General features: G+C 44.3%; 2 protein-coding genes across 2 annotated transcripts in view; both read left to right on the top strand.

The window, feature by feature from the left end:
* Window positions 1–4448: 4448 nt before the first annotated feature.
* On the top strand, window positions 4449–7105 carry LOC120021445 (myosin regulatory light chain 2, ventricular/cardiac muscle isoform). Its single transcript, XM_038965221.1, has 6 exons — window positions 4449–4580; window positions 5389–5464; window positions 5591–5695; window positions 5932–6010; window positions 6113–6161; window positions 6425–7105. Exons 1-6 carry the CDS (start codon window positions 4449–4451, stop codon window positions 6527–6529), a joined length of 546 nt encoding a protein of 181 aa, XP_038821149.1. The 3' UTR covers window positions 6530–7105.
* Window positions 7106–12137: 5032 nt separating this feature from the next.
* The window catches only part of LOC120062595 (paxillin-like), a 47190-nt gene continuing 41883 nt past the window's right edge, over window positions 12138–17444 (top strand). The window contains exon 1 of the mRNA XM_039012687.1: window positions 12138–12291. Within this exon, the coding sequence (XP_038868615.1) occupies window positions 12279–12291 (13 nt within the window). The 5' untranslated portion in view covers window positions 12138–12278. The remainder of the gene's footprint in view (window positions 12292–17444) is intronic.

Below are 17444 nucleotides of genomic sequence, written 5' to 3'. Positions count from 1 at the left end.
TTGCTGGCGTATATCCTGTGTGGCCTATGTGGAATCGTGCGAGAAAGAGCGATTGTGTAAGAAAGAGGGAGAAAGATTTTGTGTGTGTGTGTGTTCATGTCCAGTGTGTTAGGGTAACAATGCACATTTGGTATTCACTAGCTGCCCCAGCCTCACTGTGACGCCATCCCATTCTAGAGCCACTGGCATGCAGAGCAGCAGCGGCTATTTGTGTCTTAAACTGGGAATAACTCTGAGGAGAAAGACAGCTGCCTGCCTGCCCAGGAACAATTGTTCATCTGAGGGGGGTGGGTGAGTGAGTGGCATACAAACTTGAAATGTAATCTTCATACATGTTGCTTTAAAGTTTAGATGTAGACAGCTGTAATTGTCTAAATTAGGGGGAGCTTATACAGTCCTGTTTCACTGTATGTACATGTGAGTAACCTGTACAGGTGTGAAATGGAAATGTGTTTTTTTGCATATTCCACTCCCTCTGAGACACCCTCAGAGAATGAGTTCACAGCCAGGTGATCAGCCATTATCAACGGTGACCATGGAGAAGTTAGGGTTAAGTGCCTTGTCGGCTCAGGCATTCGACCCACCAACCGTTTGCTTACTGGCCCAATACCTCTAACCGCCAGGCTACCTATCTGACTTTTCGACCTCAAATTAACAAGTTACTAGAGACTCCTTCCATGCTGTGAAGGGACAGAGATTATGGCAGAAGTGACATATGCTACTTAGACATTGACTAGTTGTTAAACACCTGGCTGAAAGTGAGAAGATTGACAATGACGAGGTGAAGAAGGTTTTCAGCACGTCAGGACCTTTATATAGACAAGCCCCCCACCCAGACAATGTTGGGAGATTCTGCCCCTGCCCTGGCCCTAACACCCTATTCACTGATTGGCACTTTAGCATTTTCCCTTGCCAGCATGACAGGACCTGACAGGAGTGGTACTGGGTGACTTGTGAACTCTAATTGACACATTGTAAGGCGCTGTTCTCCGTCTCAACAGGGTCACACTTAAGTATTGGAACCCAGCTAATGTTGCGCTGCAGAGTTTGGAATGTGAAACTGGGTGCAAATGATTTTGAACATCTTCCTTTCCTGGTCTCTCGTTAAAGAGTTTGTTCACAGAAAATACAAATTGACATGATTTTCCAGCTACCTTGGCTGCTGTTTTTAAACATGTAAAATACACACGCTTATGATACAAAGTTGCATGCTCTAAAACAGTTAAAGATTTATGTGAAGAGAGTTAACTAGCTATGACCGCTTGAGTGAAGTGTGGGCTCTGTAAATGAGTGATATGTATAGAAGCATGTGAAAGATGTGACTGGGCTTGCTCCACTGTTAACCCAGCGTGCCAGTCACACTCCTGACAGCGGCAGGGCTATAAATAATGGCTTAATAAGCTAATATATGTCCACACTGCCTTTCATCTTTAAAATTATTGTTTTATTGGCCTTAGACAAACAAATGAACATGTAATGACGGCATAAACACACATCTAACAAATGGAAGAGCATAGAGGTAGTGGTAGTAGCCTAGCAGAGGTAGATAGGCTACTAGCTGCCAAAAAACTTTTTCGCCAAGCTGTACTGCGCTGGCCTGATTACAGAACCAGCACAGTACAATTTGGGACAGCATGATGGTGTGAAAAGGGTGTAACCTACTAGGTAATCGGGACTATGCTTCCGCTAAAACCACAACCACTCAACAGCTGGCTCTTAGTTCCTCTAGTTATGTTTAGAGTGCAAAGAACCTTGGCGTGACTCTGGACAACACCCAGTCGGTCTCTGCGAATGTCAAAGCAGTGACTCACTCCTGCGGGTTTATGATCTACAACTGGTGGCCCGCGGGCGGTTTTATTTGGCCCCCCAGGTTTTATGAGCAAAACCATTTATTTAAATGTTTTATTATTTTCATTGTTGGACTTATAAGACTGTAAAAACACCAGGAAATGAGCTCCAATGGATTTTAATGTAAGAAATCAGTTCCCAAGTATTCCCACGCATAATAGACACATGATTGTATACAAATGTAAGCAAGGTTTGAAATAATTAGGTTTTCGTCAAACATATATGTTTGGGCTTCTTGCAGTCAATTTGCAGTCTACAAATTATTTGTAATTATATACTTGGTGATTCAAGCCCTGAATGCTGATTGTCTGACAGTTGTGGTATATCAGACCGTATACCACGGGTATGACAAAACATTTATTTGTAATATGCTAATTACGTTGGTAACCAGTTTATAATAGCATTAAGGCACCTCAGGGGTTTGTGGTATATGGCCAATATACAACAGCTTAGGACTGTATCCAGGCACTCCACGTTGCATCGTGCATTAGAACAGCCCTTAGCCGTGGTATATTGGCCATGTACCACACGCCCTCGGCCTTATTGCTTAATTATGTTGCGGCCCCCCGACCATCTGCTCAAGACAAAAATCATAGAGTACGACCCTACCTCACACAGGAAGCGGCACAGATCCTAATCCAGGCACTTGTCATCCCCCATCTGGACTACTGCAACTGTCTCCTGGCTGGGCTCCCTGTTTGTGCCATCAAACCCCTGAAACTTATCCAGAACGCTGCAGCCGGCCTGGTGTTCAACCTCTCCCATGTCACTCCGCTCCTCCGTACACTCCACTGGCTCCAGTCGAAGCTCGCATCCACTACAAGACCATGGTACTTGCCTATGGAGCAGCAAGAGGAACTGCCCCTCCCTACCTTCAGGCTATTGTCAAATCCTACACCTCAACCCGAGTACTCTGTTCTGCCACCTCTGGTGTCTTGGCCCTCCCACCCCTAAGGGAGGGCAGCTCCCACTCAGCCCAGTCCAAGGTCTTCTCTGTCCTGGCACCACAATGGTGGAACCAGCTTCCCCCTGAAACTAGGACAGCAGAGTCCCTGCCCATCTTCCGAAAACATCTGAAACCCTACCTATTCAAAGAGTATGTTAAATAATCCCCCAGCACACCCTCCTCACCCCACCTCCCACCTTACTAGTTCTGAATTTGCTGATAGCTACTGTATTGAAGAAAACTGTACTTACTATGACTGAGATATGTGGTTGTACCACCTAGCTATCTGAAGATGAATGCACAAACTATAAGTCACTCTGGATAAGAGTGTCTGTTAAATGACTCAAATGTCTGTACACACACACACACACACACACAATATGGGCTGTGGATTGAACCGGCATCACGTCTGCTTTGAGGTTGTGAGGCATCACTCACTCATACTGTCAGCAGCACTTTTAATGCAGGGTAGGAGAGAGAGGGGAATATGCCATGTTCTCTCGGGGTAGGAAAGAGAGATTGGGTTCCTTTAAAACCCCCCTAGAGTCCGTCAGTTTAAGCTAGAGATATCTGTTCGGATGCGTCTCAATCCACTGCATCCGCCGATATCGCACTTCCACATCTGCAGTGAAGGGTGGCAGAGCTAGAGTAGTGTTTGTCAGACCATGAGACATCCTGAAAATTGGTCTTCTCAAGAAAACGTCTTTTACCTAAAGGACAAATTCACTATTTTATCAAAATATTTTATTTTTATACCTAAAGGGGTCCTAAAATTCAAAATCAAATAGCTAAAAGATCCATAGTATGACCTTCCAACAATTCCATATGTCAGCTTAACCTTCAGCATGCAAGGTCCTGTTATTCTAAACCACTGTTATTCCACTCTGAGAGCTGACAATGAACTTTGGGGCAGAGGGCAATCGGGATTATTCTCTCTGTGTGTGTGTGTGTGTGTGTGTGTGTGTGTGCGCGCGTCCCCCTGTGTGTGGGTTGTCATTTACCTGTCACTTCCTAAAGAAGGCATGGTTTATTTATATCGTCCAGTAGAATGGAGTGCATGTAGGCTACATAAGGCCAGACAAAGCACTCTCCATTGTTCAGTTGCATTTTGGGAGTCCCATTGTTCTGTTCATCACCCATCTCCTCCAGCTCCAGCTATGGTAAGTGCCTGTCCTGTTCTATGCCACTGTATGATTTCACACTGTCAGCTATGTCAAGGGGGTGGTTGTAGGGGAAAGGAAATTATTCATATAAAACTCTGCTAAGTCCTTAGAGGAAGCAGCTATACAGGTAGATAGACGTGTAGTTAGATCGATTGACGATGGTAGCTTGGATGATGATGACAACTGTTTGAATAAATAAAGGAATCTGTTAGATGTCATATTTTCTTTGATAGTGTTCTAGAAAATTTACTTTCTATCTGTTCAGTATTTCCAGTATGTTTCCTTCATACATGTAAAGTATTTTAAGTTGGGCGTGATCACGCCTTAAATCATAGTATCTAGTTTAGTTAGTTCAAGGCATGGTCCTGGCAAAGACCGTTCTATCCCAAACATAACAGTTGTATTGTGTCGATACACTGACGCTAGTATAAATCTGGGTAGATCTGCTCCTGGAAGACCACAGTGTGTGCAGGCTTTTGCTGCAGCCCTCTATGTTTTATGGATATACCTCTCCTTTCCACCTCTCTCCAAAGGCCCCCAAGAAGGCAAAGAAGAAGTCAGCGGACTCTAACTCCAATGTGTTTTCGATTTTTGAGCAGTCTCAGATCCAGGAGTTCAAGGAGGTAATAATCTGTCTCTTCCCTTATTACCATGACGACAGTCCATCGATCACACTGCGCCCTTTTCGGTCTGGTTTGTTTGTCATCGTCCTAGTGCCCAACCCATTCTGCCTCTACTGTTCAGATTGAATCACACTATCGGGCCAACCCGAACTACTATGCTAGCTCAGACATTTTCTTTTCACATTGTCCTTTCAAGCACAGTTCCAGCAACTATGGTGAATGTTTAACCAGGCCGCCTAATACAGCTCAGTTTGGCCCTGTAGTGTGAATCAGGCATCTCTGTAAGCCTGTAGGTTTACCTGTCCCTCTGTTCATCACCTTTCATGAGTTGTCCATTTTCCACCTGTCTCTCTGCCCTTATCATGAATTCCAGGCGTGTGGTATGAGCGGTGTCGCTCTTTAAATCATGGCCAGGCATTCAGGCCATGTCATCAGTGATTAGGCAGGGCTGGGGATTGAATGGGAAATATGCCCTGGCCTGGATGCCACTCTTAAACCCCAGGGAGTAACATAGTATGAATACAGTAACTAAGAATAAAGGCTTAGAAAAAAGGAATGTCCAGAGATCCATGTTCCAGACAAAGAGCATCGGTGGGATCGTTTGGACAAAGATTTCTGGCATGGAGATAACGTGTGGTCCACTTGACCAAACACCGGCACATTGACTGATTTGATATGCAGAGTGGCTCCAACTGTAGCCCATGGGATTTACTGTCACTCTCCTCCCAACACATACACACACAGACAAACTCTAGTTACTGGAGTCGTTTTCATGTCTCCCATTAAGTGTTCACCTCCATATTGACAGGCATTCACCATCATGGACCAGAACAGAGATGGATTCATTGACAAAAATGACCTGAGGGACACCTTTGCTGCACTGGGTGGGTTGAAGATGTATTCTATCATTTATCTATTTGTTCAGTTAGGTCAGTAAGAATGTATTCCCGTTTACAATAACGACCTGGCCATAACGAAAGCAATGGTACTGACCCATGTCTCTGTAACAGGGCGGCTCAACGTGAAGCAGGAGGAGATAGATGAGATGCTGAAAGAGGCGTCCGGCCCCGTCAACTTCACCATCTTCCTCACCATGTTCGGGGAGAAGCTGAAAGGTGAGGTGTGCAAACAAGGGATGCATTCAGTTGGTTAAATGTCGTGCTACATTTTGCAACAGTACTTCGTGCTACATTTTGCAACAGTGTCACTTCCTCCCAAACGTTTAACAGATGAGTTGCCTGAATCCTAATTTGAATGACATTTTCCCTCTGAATTTTGTATGTTGAACTCTTATATTGTCCACGTCTGCCTCCCATCGACTTAGTTCTAATTAGATGTTTTCTCTGTGTAGGCGCTGATCCAGAGGAGACTATCCTCAATGCTTTTAAAGTATTTGACCCAGAAGGAAAAGGGGTCCTGAGGAAGGACTTGTGAGTACTCGTGTGTGTGTTTGTGTAAACGGGTCTATAGGGTTACAGCTTTGTGGAGATGGTTAATGTAATCCTAAATGCCTTGTTCTTGCTCGTCTTCAGTGTGACAGAGATGCTGACAACACAAGCGGACAGATTTTCTCCTGAAGAGGTTAGAGCACAACCAATTTACACTAAACGCAATATAACCTATATACTGTCCACACACACATTGTACACATTGACCCATTGTAAATTCAACTATTGAAATACAACAGACAAACCATTTTAAATAAACAACTCATCGCCACTCATAATCAGTAACATAACATAGTTCATGCATAAACATGTTGTGTGTTGCTTCGAAAATGTTGTGAAGTGCATGATGTGTACGTCAGTGATTGAGTCACTAAATCTTCTCGCTGGTTTTCTCAGATGGAGCAGATGTTTGCAGCCTTCCCACCAGACGTGGCAGGAAATCTAGACTACAAAAACCTTGTGCACATCATCACACACGGAGAAGAGAAGGACCAGGAGTAACGAACTCACTGCTCCTTCAGCGTGTCTCAGTGATAGAAATACAAGCTCTAGACAAGAGATAATCTAGCGCTTCTATTTCTATGGTCAAAACACCTATCGGCAGTCATCTATCATCTCCAGGCTCCATCCACGGTCCTGTGTGCTTGCCCCGCCCACTTACATATTCAGATCAGGTGAAGCTCCACAGTGGAAGGGGAGAAAAAGAAACAGAGGGAAACTCACTGGCCTCTACCTTCTATAAAAGGCTCGAGACACCTTTCAACTGGCCTCCTTTCGTGATGCATTACGTTTGCCGCTCATCAGTAGTGGTTAAGTCAGTGTTTTTCAAACTGTCCTCGGGACCCTAAGGGGTGCACGTTTTGGTTTTTGCCTGTAACACTACACAGCTAATTCAAATGACCAGAGCGTGATGATTAGTTGATTATTTGAATCAGCTGTGTAGTGCTAGGGCAAAAAAAACAACATACACCACTTGGGGTCCCGAGGACTGAGTTTGGGAAACGCTGCCTTAAGCCAACTGCCAAGCCAAATGTGTGTAAATGGTTGAATTCAGGCTACAGCTATTATACAATCTGATCACTGTCCAATAAATCACTTTAAATCATGTCTTTTGTCCACCTGTTATTTCTTGCACCTTACGATAATACATTTTGATTTTGAAGCCGCTAACAGCTATTAGATGCTCTTTGTTTACTTGATTGACTAATGACACATTAGAAAGAATGTCATATGTTAAAAGTGACATTCTGTATCAACTCAACAAATCTAGTATATGTATCAATGGGTGTATGCTTCCTTAAATTATTAAATTAACCTCTAACAATTTGTCCAAGTTTATCACATAACTGCTGCTGCCACCCTGTGTTGTAAATAGGTCAAACAAAAAATATAGTTTACATCAGGGGTTAATGACAATCAGTGTGGGTTGTAAATAGTCCATAAGCAGACTTTTCCTAATACTAACAGCCCATTAGGCGAGTTTGAGGTTCAATTGATCTCTTCATTGAGGAAGAGCTTTTCAACTGGTTTATAAACTGATTCAGGGTTTTAGCTTGGTTTTGTCAAAAGTCCTGCCCAGCAGCTGAGGGTATGATGGATCCCCTAAGACTAAGAGCATGTAGCCTTCTGTATTTAGAGAGGAGCCAGTGAGGTAGCAGAGATGGCTGTCTTCTGACATCAGACTGGGCTTCAAGGTACAGAGGGGCCTGACACTGTCCAAACATGGGGTTTGGTTAGGAAAGACGAAGCCCCTGTGTTTATTTTAGTTCATGTGATGACGTGACGGGGTAACGTTACACCGCATGATGCATCAAACAGGCAGACAATAAGCTGCCAGCAAGTGATCCCCCTAAAGCCTGTTGTTGCTCCAATGAGCTGATGCCTGGCCATGCTGGGAGACTTTGGCACAGAGGTGCAAAGCCCTGAGTCACCCACTGTTTGTTAGTTCATTGTCCAAAATGAAGCATCGTTCCTGGGGTGGGGGACTAGGGATAAGGGCCTAGCTGAGCTGTGGTATTTCCAACGATGGGAACAAACCTGTTCAAAAGTGTGTGTGTGTTTGTAGTGGTGACCATATTACTGCAACACTGGTAGTCATGAGTCATGACCACAGTAACATTTCACATAACGATTGAGTCACTGTAATCTCCTTTTATGCACTCTGGACATGCTTGGGTAGTGCCCAACTTGCTAATGACCATCAGGTAAACTCCGTTTTTCACAATTCCTGACATTTAATCCTAGGAAAAATTCCTTGTCTTAAGGTCAGTTAGGATCACCACTTTATTTTAAGAATGTGAAATGTCAGAATAATAGTAGAGAGAATGATTTATTTCAGATTTTATTTCTTTCATCACATTTCCAGTGGGTCAGAAGTTTACATACACTCAATTAGTATTTGGTAGCATTGCCTTTAAATTGTTGAACTTCGGTCAAATTTTTTAGGTAGCCTTCCACAAGCTTCCCACAATAAGTTGGGTGAATTTTGTCCCATTCCTCCTGACAGAGCTAGTGTAACTGAGTCAGGTTTGTAGGCCTCCTTGCACGCACACGCTTTTTCAGTTCTGCCCACAAATGTTCTATAGGATTGAGGTCAGGGCTTTGTGATGGCCACTCCAATACCTTGACTTTGTTGTCCTTAAGCCTTTTTGCCACAACTTTGGAAGTATGCTTGGGGTCATTGTCCATTTGGAAGACCCATTTGCGACCAAGCTTTAACTTCCTGACTGATGTCTTGAGATGTTGCTTCAATATATCCACATCATGTTCCTCCTCATGATGACATCTATTTTGTGAAGTGTACCAGTCCCTCCTGCAGCAAAGCACCCCCACAACATGATGCTGCCACCCCCGTGCTTCACGGTTGGGATGGTGTTCTTCAGCTTGCAAGCCTCCCCCTTTTCCTCCAAACATAACGATGGTCATTATGGCCAAACAATTCTATTTTTGTTTCATCAGACCAGAGGACATTTCTCCAAAAAGTACAATCTTTGTCCCCATGTGCAGTTGCAAACCGTAGTCTGGCTTTTTTATGGCGGTTTTGGAGGAGTGGCTTCATCCTTGCTGAGCGGCCTATCGGGTTATGTTGATATAGGACTCGTTTTACTGTGGATATAGATACTTTTGTACCTGTTTCCTCCAGCATCTTCACAAGGTCCTTTGCTGTTGTTCTGGGATTGATTTGCACTTTTCGCACCAAAGTACGTTCATCTCTAGGAGACAACGTGTCTCCTTCCTGAGGGGTATGATGGCTGCGTGGTACCATGGTGTTTATACTTGCGTACTATTGTTTGTACAGATGAACGTGGTACATTCAGGCATTTGGAAATTGCTCCCAAGGATGAACCAGACTTGTGGGGGTCTTGGCTGATTTCTTTTGATTTTCCCATGATGTCAAGCAAAGAGGTACTGAGTTTGAAGGTAGGCCTTGAAATACATTCACAGGTACACCAGGTACACATTCACAGGTACACTGGAATTGTGAAACAGTGAATTATAAGTGAAATAATCTGTAAACAATTGTTGGAAAAATTACTTGTGTCATGCACAAAGTAGATGTCCTAACCGACTTGCCAAAACTATAGTTTGTTAACAAGACATTGTGGAGTGGTTGAAAAACGAGTTATAATGACTCCAAAATAAGGGTATGTAAACTTCTGACTTCAACTGTAGGTGAGGGCGAAGTGACTATGCATAGGTAACAAACAAACAGTGAGTAGCAGCAGTGTGTGGGAGGGGGTGTCCGGTGGCGATTTTTATGAATTGTTCAGCAGTCTAATGGCTTGGGGGTAGAAGCTATTGAGGAGCCTTTTGGTCCTAGACTTGACGCTCTGGTTCTGCTTTCCGTGCGGTAGCAGAGAAAACAGTCTAACTTGGTGACTGGAGTCTCTGACAATTTTATGTCCTTTCCTCTGACACCGCTTATTATATAGGTCCTGGATGGCAGGAAGTTTGGCCCCAGTGATGTACTGGGTCGTTCGCACTACCCTCTGTTGCGCCTTACGGTCAGATGCCGAGCAGTTGCCATACCAGGCGGTGATGCAACCGGTCAGGATGCTCTCGATGGTGCAGCTTTCAAACTTTTTGTCGATCTGAGTGTAACGGATGTGAAAACATAACCAACCCTGTTACATGAGTACCCATGCCAAATATTTTCAGTCTCCTGAGGGGGAAAAGATTTTGTCGTGCCCTCTTCACGACTGTCTTGGTATGTTTGGACCATGATAGTTCGTTGGTGATGTGGACACCAAGGAACTTGAAACTCTCAAACCGCTCCACTACAGCCCCGTCGATGTTAATGGGGGCCTGTTCGGCTCGCCTTTTCCTGTAGTCCACGATCAGCTCCTTTGTCTTGCTCACATTGAGGGAGAGGTTGTTGTCCTGGCACCACACACAAACGGTCTGAGAGAACTACCTTCATTTGTCCACCATCTTTGTTCATAGCCAACACAACAAATACATGGTTAGTGTGATTGTGTGAACGCGTAATGGATGTAGGTTTATGTGATTGTGTGAGTGTTGAATGGAAATAGAATTGGGTGGTGATGATGACTGCAGTACCTGGTTGACATGGTCCTCCATGATGCGGCTGTGTTGCCTCTGGTTAAGAAGTCTCCTTAGGGTGCGTATCCTACCCCCCATCGCCTTCTTCCTCTGCCACAGCTTAGCAGGATCTCCTTCATCTGAGGAAAAGGAAAAGCTTGAAAAAAAGTAATTATCCTAGCCTGGTCCCAGATCGGTTTGTGCTACCTAGGTTATTTTCATGCCAAGCAGATCTGGGACCAGGCTATCATTGTCCATCCCACTGACGGATCTGAGAGAGCTTTAGCAACATGCAACAGTCCTTTAGCAAGTAATTTAGCAACCGTCATTCTGATTGGTCTTACCTTGGTGTCAAGACAGCCAAGGTGTTCCTTCTATTTCCGGATGGCAACCAGGTAACTGTCATTGTCCACGGGGAGTCGCTGGTTTTGCTCATGAAGGTTTTCCTTCTTTCTCTGAATATTTTCGGGCATAATTCTGGCCTGTCTGTGACATTATTGTCTAAATAATCAAATGGTTGTCAGTTTCAAAGGCTTGATCAAGCCACATAACATGCCTAAATCACTGACAGGCCTAAATGAATAGCAGGCCTATCTGCTCAAGCGGCTGAGTCGATATCCGCGCTTATAAACCCAGGGTCGTTACAATACTTTAGAACATTTTTTTTTAAATTCTTAAATAATTCCATGATGATGCCTTTGGACGCATTGCCAATTCTTCAACCGGTTAAGTGTTCATCAGAGTTCTACAGATTGGCGGGAATGGCGCAACACAAGATCGGGTTGATTTATTATTTAGGCCAGGGTTTCCCAGCCTACATGGACAATCAAATCAAATCAAGTTTATTTTATATAGCCCTTCGTACATCAGCTAATATCTCGAAGTGCTGTACAGAAACCCAGCCTAAAACCCCAAACAGCAAGCAATGCAGGTGTAGAAGCACGGTGGCTAGGAAAAACTCCTAGCAGTTTGAACAGTTGAAACTGGAATAGCAGCAAGGCCAGGTGGACTGGGGACAGCAAGGAGTCATCATGCCCGGTAGTCCTGACGTATGGTCCTAGGGCTCAGGTCCTCCGAGAGAGAGAAAGAAAGAGAGAAGGAGAGAATTAGAGAGAGCCAAGATTTTCAAAATGTTCATAAATGACAAGCATGGTCAAATAATAATCAGGAATAAATGTCAGTTGGCTTTTCAATTCATCCATACATGGACGAGATGCATACCATTTATCTCCAATAAATAGAAATAGACATTGGTTGGAAATTGGAATTGTGTGCGTGTCACTTATCTTCTCACCAAATTTTGAGCTTCCCTAAGCCCAAAACAACTGGCGGATCCAGGGGCTGCCATTTCGCTGAAAAAAAGAATCCCATATTGTAGCTTTAATCACAACATCCCTAGTAAAAAAAAAAATTGTAAAATCGCCCACTGCCGCTAGATGGCAGAGTACCGCTAAAAGTTTAAATGCACCAGCCTGCTGGTAAAACTTGGAGGCTCCAGGTGGGGGCGAGCTGCGTGTCCCCATGAGTGCATTTGTCTCCTCCTCGATTGTAGCAGGCAGCAGCTAAATTGAAAACTTATTTGCTGCATTCATATCACTGGAATTTCTGTATAGCAGCCACGGCGTAGACAGATCTGTGCTACCAACAATCGAATCAAAGGACAACCGCCTCGGGTTGCAGAGTAGAACCGACTCCTGCTGCTACCACCATGGATGATTTAGGTAAATTTGATTGTTGTTATTTCCTGGCTAGAGCTATCGAAATGTTTCCCATCTTTTCTTACTGCCAGATTACCTGGATATCGCTCGTTCCTCGGCGCACAACAAATCTGTTAATAGCTATAGCACAGGACAACAAATGTCGCTAACGTTATAGCCAGTTATTACCCAGCTGTAGCTATCCTATTACACAGCGTGGGAATCGGCAGGTTGGAGGCCCGCTGTGGTTCCGAAATTTAGATTTTTGCCTTGGCGTCATGGAGGGAGGAATAGGCTAGACATCCAATTCGTGATTATTGTGAACTCCTGCTAGCTGTGAAGCAATGCTCCCACATGTGTTTTGAAAACCCAATTTGAACATAATGTTAGCAATGTACATGCACATTATGATTCAGTCTCTAGTTTTTAACTGCCTCGTCACATATTAGTTGATTTGCATATCAACTTTTTAATTACATGACAGATTGTCAATCGGATTTTGCGAGTCGGTATGCAGTTTTGCCCGCCCGCTGCTGACGGGCAATGCAACTAAATGATGACAGCGACTATGCATGCACTCATCTTGCAACACTCGCACTTTTCATGACATTAGGTATCTGGTGACCGAGGTGCACACCTCTCCTACTTTACAAGTTGGGGCGTTTGTTGAACCATAATTGTATAGCCTCAGGTTTGAAGAAATCTGTTAATTCTAGTTCTCTGCTTCCGTTTGTTTTCTTTTTGCCTCTACTTATTTAAAGAGTTCATGCTTATCTCTCAATGTAGATGTTTTATATTGAATATTTCTGTTACCTTTATTTATTTTACCTGTAACTGTGTGAGCATCTGGGTTTCCCCTCTGTCCTGTCCTATTTGATCTAAGCCAATTATGGGGTCCATGTACAGATGATGAGTACGGAGTTAATTCTGATATTTGAGGGCCGGTCATGCAGAAACACAACGCCCCCCAGCCCAGTTTGGACTCGTGGGGTTCATTGTGCATGCTGTCCACAGTGTGACACCATCTGTTGTCTTACAAAATATATTAATCTGCTTTTACAATGAACGTCCTAGCTCCACACGAACTGGCCAAGGCTTATGGGCAGATCAGTGTCAGCTAGCAACCTTAATGGGCTTATCAGTGAATAGTGGTGAATACCTGAATTAACTCGCCTCCCAAAATAGCTAGCCTACAATACATGCTATCGGTTTTCTGCTAACAGCATGGAATGGTTGTACTGTTGCTTCTGTCATCATTTGGGAACCTGCACAAGTGATTAGAGAAAGCACTCCCAGTTCATAATTGTATCAGAGTCTCAAAATAGACTACAGTATTGTGTTTACAGGTTTTGCACACCCAACTCTCACACTCATTCAGCAATGCAATATTGCAGGGGGGAAATCGTATTTGTGGGTGTGTGGGTCTAGGTTTGTCTGTTGGACATGGAAACCATGAGGTTAAATTTAGTCAGTCATCTGAAAAACACATTATTGGATGCAAAAAAAAAGCATTTAATTGGATGCTAAAAATGGTTCAGAATAACAGCTTAACTTCAAGACAGGTAATAAACTGTTCTGTAAAAGACATATGGCTCATGCTATTATGGTATTGATATAGGATGCCATGTAATGTGAGGCCCCCTCAAAAGGTCTCATTTGATTTTGGATGTTAAAAAAATTGCCGTGCCGACACTTGCAGGACTGAGCGAAGCGGCATCACATGAAATGCACGAGAACAGCATCGTACCTACTGAGTCTTTTGCCTGATTCACATACTATAGGGGACAACCTGAGCCATACTGTACTGGCTCAGATATATTCTTTTCACATTGTCCTTTCCAGCAACTATGGTGGATGCATAACCAGGTCAGCCCACTCCACTCGGTTTTGCTCAGTTTGACTTGGCTCAGTAGTGTGAAAAGGGTCGTAGTTTGTTTTCCAATGGAGTTGAAAGGGCCACTAACAACTTACCTATGTGACTGCGCCCACCTCAGTGGCGTAGGTGAAATCATACACATCTTCTAAATGACCAAAGGGAAATCACCCTCCCTTCCAAATGTTATCCTTAGTGTCCAAAGAAAATCACGCCATGAATGTTTGTCACACTAAACCCTGTCAATATTTAATGGACACCCAAAAGGAATCCTATCCCCTACATAGTGCACTACTTTTGACCCGAGCTCTATGGACCCTTGTCAAAAATAGTGCACTATATAGGGAATATGTTGCCATTTGGGATGCAGAACCGTCTCCACTTATGTAGTTGAAGGGCTTCTCCTTAAAGTCCTCCCTCAAAAATTAGAGTTGCACAATCCAGTGTGGCTTTATGACCATGCAGGGAGGGGTTGTAAATGTTGTCATAGGCATTCTGAATAGATTTTGGGTGGGTTTGAGAGGCACAACGCATCTCAGAGAATGGAAGTTAAGCTGTATCTTATACTGCCCATTTCATAATAGAACCACTTGGTAATTCATGTCTTTTTTACCCTTGCTTTTACCCTTGTTTTTTTACCCTTGCTTTTTTTACCCTTGCTTTTTAGTTCATCTCATGGCTGAATTAGAGTTTAGGAGAATATAAGAATATAAACTAAACATGTAAAGTGTTGGTCCCATGTTTCATGAGCTGAAATAAAAGATCCCAGAAATGTTCCATACGCACAAAAAGCTTATTTCTCTCAAATTCTGTGCATAAATGTGTTTACATCTCTGTTAATGAACATTTTTCATTTGCCAAGATAATCCATCCATCTAACAGGTGTGGCATATGAGGAAGTTGATTAAACAGCATGATACAGGAGACAATAAAAGGCCACTCTAAAATGTGCAGTTTTGTCACACAACACAATTATACAGATGTCTTAAGTTTTGAGGGAGTGTACAATTGGCATGCTGACAGCAACATCGTTTTAGAGAATTTGGTAGTACGTCCAACCGGCCGCACAACTGCAGACCACGTGTAACCACGCCAGCCCAGGACCTCCACATCCGGCTTCTTCACCGGCGGGATCCTCTGAGACCAGCCACCCGGACAGCTGATGAAATTCTGGGTTTGCACAACCGAAGAATTTCTCCACAAAAACCGTCTGTCAAAAACCGTCTCAGGGTAGCTCATCTGCATACATATCCTCACCAGGGTCTTGACCTGACTCCAGTTCGGCATCGGAACTGAATTCCAAGCGGGCAAATGCTCACTTTCGATGGCCACTGGTACGCTGGAGAAGTGTGCTCTTCACGGACGAATCCCGGTTTCAACTTTATCTTGCAGAAGGCATACAGAGTGTATGGCGTCGTGTGGGCGAGCGGTTTGCTGATGTCAATGTTGTGAGCAGAGTGCCCCATGGTAGTGGTGGTGGGTTTATGGTATGGGCGGGCAGGCAGGCATAAGCTACGGCCAACAAACACAATTGCATTTTATTGATGGCAATTTGAAGGCACAGAGATACCGTGACGAGATCCTGAAGGCCCATTGTCGTGCCATTCATCCGCCGCCATCACCTCATGTTTCAGCATGGTATTGCGCAGCCCCATGTCGCAAGGATCATGCCGCCTTAACCAGCTGCAGCATTGGAGCAAGCACATGGACAACCAGAGCTTTCACAGCACTGTGAGTTACACCTAGAGGTGCAATCTCAAAAATGTATTTCCCCTGTTACCACAGTATAAAAATATGCAAACAACTGATGCACAGACAATTGTCCTTACTCCCTCACTCACTGTGACTAAGTGCAAACAATACACTCAGAACCCCCCCCCCCCCCCCCCCCCCCTCCCCGTTCGGCCTTGACAATCAATGCCTTTTAGCAGAAATCAAACTTCAAATTGTGCCTCTAAGAAAGCACACACGTGCTCTATTTAAGTGATAATGCCCGAGAAGCCGGTGTTCGGAGGATATTTTGGCACGGGTGTTGTTAGGCCCAAGACAAAGTCGAGCACTATGCCGTTCTGCACGATGCGTTTCTAGGATTAGGGTTATAGTGTAGCTCTACATCAGCACATCCACCACTACCACACCCTCAACTTCCAATTTCACATCTGAATGTGAAATGACCCCCTGCTTATGTATATGTATGTGTGTTTCATCAAAAGCTAAAAAAGGCCAGTTTGAAGTGCCGTTGGTGCACCAAGAGGACTGGGCTGAGTGAGGTAACTCGTTGTTACCCCTGAATGAGAACTGACATACATAGACTCCTCCTGTCATCTGGTTCTAATGTTCACCATTACACTGCACATGGGACCACTACAATAGTGTGTGTGTGTGTGTGTGTGTGTGTGTGTGTGTGTGTGTGTGTGTGTGTGTGTGTGTGTGTGTGTGTGTGTGTGTGTGTGTGTGTGTGTGTGTGTGTGTGTGTGTGTGTGTGTGTGCGCCAAATGTTGATAAGGTAAAATGTTGGCCTAAGTTTATGGGAGTAGAATATGCTTGACATGGACAGTGTGTTTTACTGTATTTTAAAGGGCTTCTGTCTGTGTTGTGTGAGTGAGAGGGCTCAGTGGAATGTCTTAGTTGTCACTGTCTGTTTGTCAGTCTTGGCGTATGAGGCGGAGGGAGATGGCCCGAGGGCCAATGTGTCATTTCCTCTCGTAATGCAAAGCACAGCAGCCTCATGTCTCTGAGTCTGACTTGATCTGTGTGCCTCCCACTGCAGCCCTATGGGTCTGACTGGGTCTGTGTGCCTCTGCAGCCCTATGGGTATGACTGGGTCTGTGTGCCTCTGAAGCCCTATGGGTCTGACTGGGTCTGTGTGCCTCTGCAGCCCTATGGGTCTGACTGGGTCTGTGTGCCTCTGCAACCCTATGGGTCTGACTGTGTCTGTGTGCCTCTGACCTATGTGTAGCCTTTGTCTGGGAGGCTGCATGTGACTGAGTGCTTTCTTGCGTGTGTGTGTCTGTGGTGAGGCGTAAGTGACCGGGGCTAGAGAAGCACAGTGACTTGTGCTTCAGGTACTTCTAAGACTATTATTCCTTGACTAAAAAGCACTTTGTAAGGAGAATCTTCATTGAAATGGCTGTTCAGTCCAGGACTAGGATTATTATAAGTCCGGTAAACAGACCCCAAACATTCCAAATATTATGTAGTCTTAACTTTAAGATTCACAAGTTCTATCCGTCACTTGTGGGAAAATGTGGTTCTGTCTAAATGTGGCCATGCCCACATCTAAATCTTTCCTTTTCTAGTGGTA

This window comes from Salvelinus namaycush, chromosome 2, assembly GCF_016432855.1.
Source record: "Salvelinus namaycush isolate Seneca chromosome 2, SaNama_1.0, whole genome shotgun sequence".
Lineage (NCBI taxonomy): Eukaryota > Metazoa > Chordata > Actinopteri > Salmoniformes > Salmonidae > Salvelinus > Salvelinus namaycush.
The sequence above is the reverse complement of the archived record's forward strand: the minus strand, read 5'-3'. Positions and strand labels throughout refer to the sequence as shown.

What these genes read in the sequence shown, in the direction of transcription:
- LOC120021445 (XM_038965221.1), top strand. Translation starts at nt 4,449, where the DNA reads ATGTTTTATGGATATACCTCTCCTTTCCACCTCTCTCCAAAGGCCCCC. An exon ending in GTTCGGGGAGAAGCTGAAAG is followed by an intron (nt 5,696 to 5,931) that starts GTGAGGTGTGCA and finishes TTCTCTGTGTAG; the next exon opens with GCGCTGATCCAGAGGAGACT. An exon ending in ACAGATTTTCTCCTGAAGAG is followed by an intron (nt 6,162 to 6,424) that starts GTTAGAGCACAA and finishes TGGTTTTCTCAG; the next exon opens with ATGGAGCAGATGTTTGCAGC.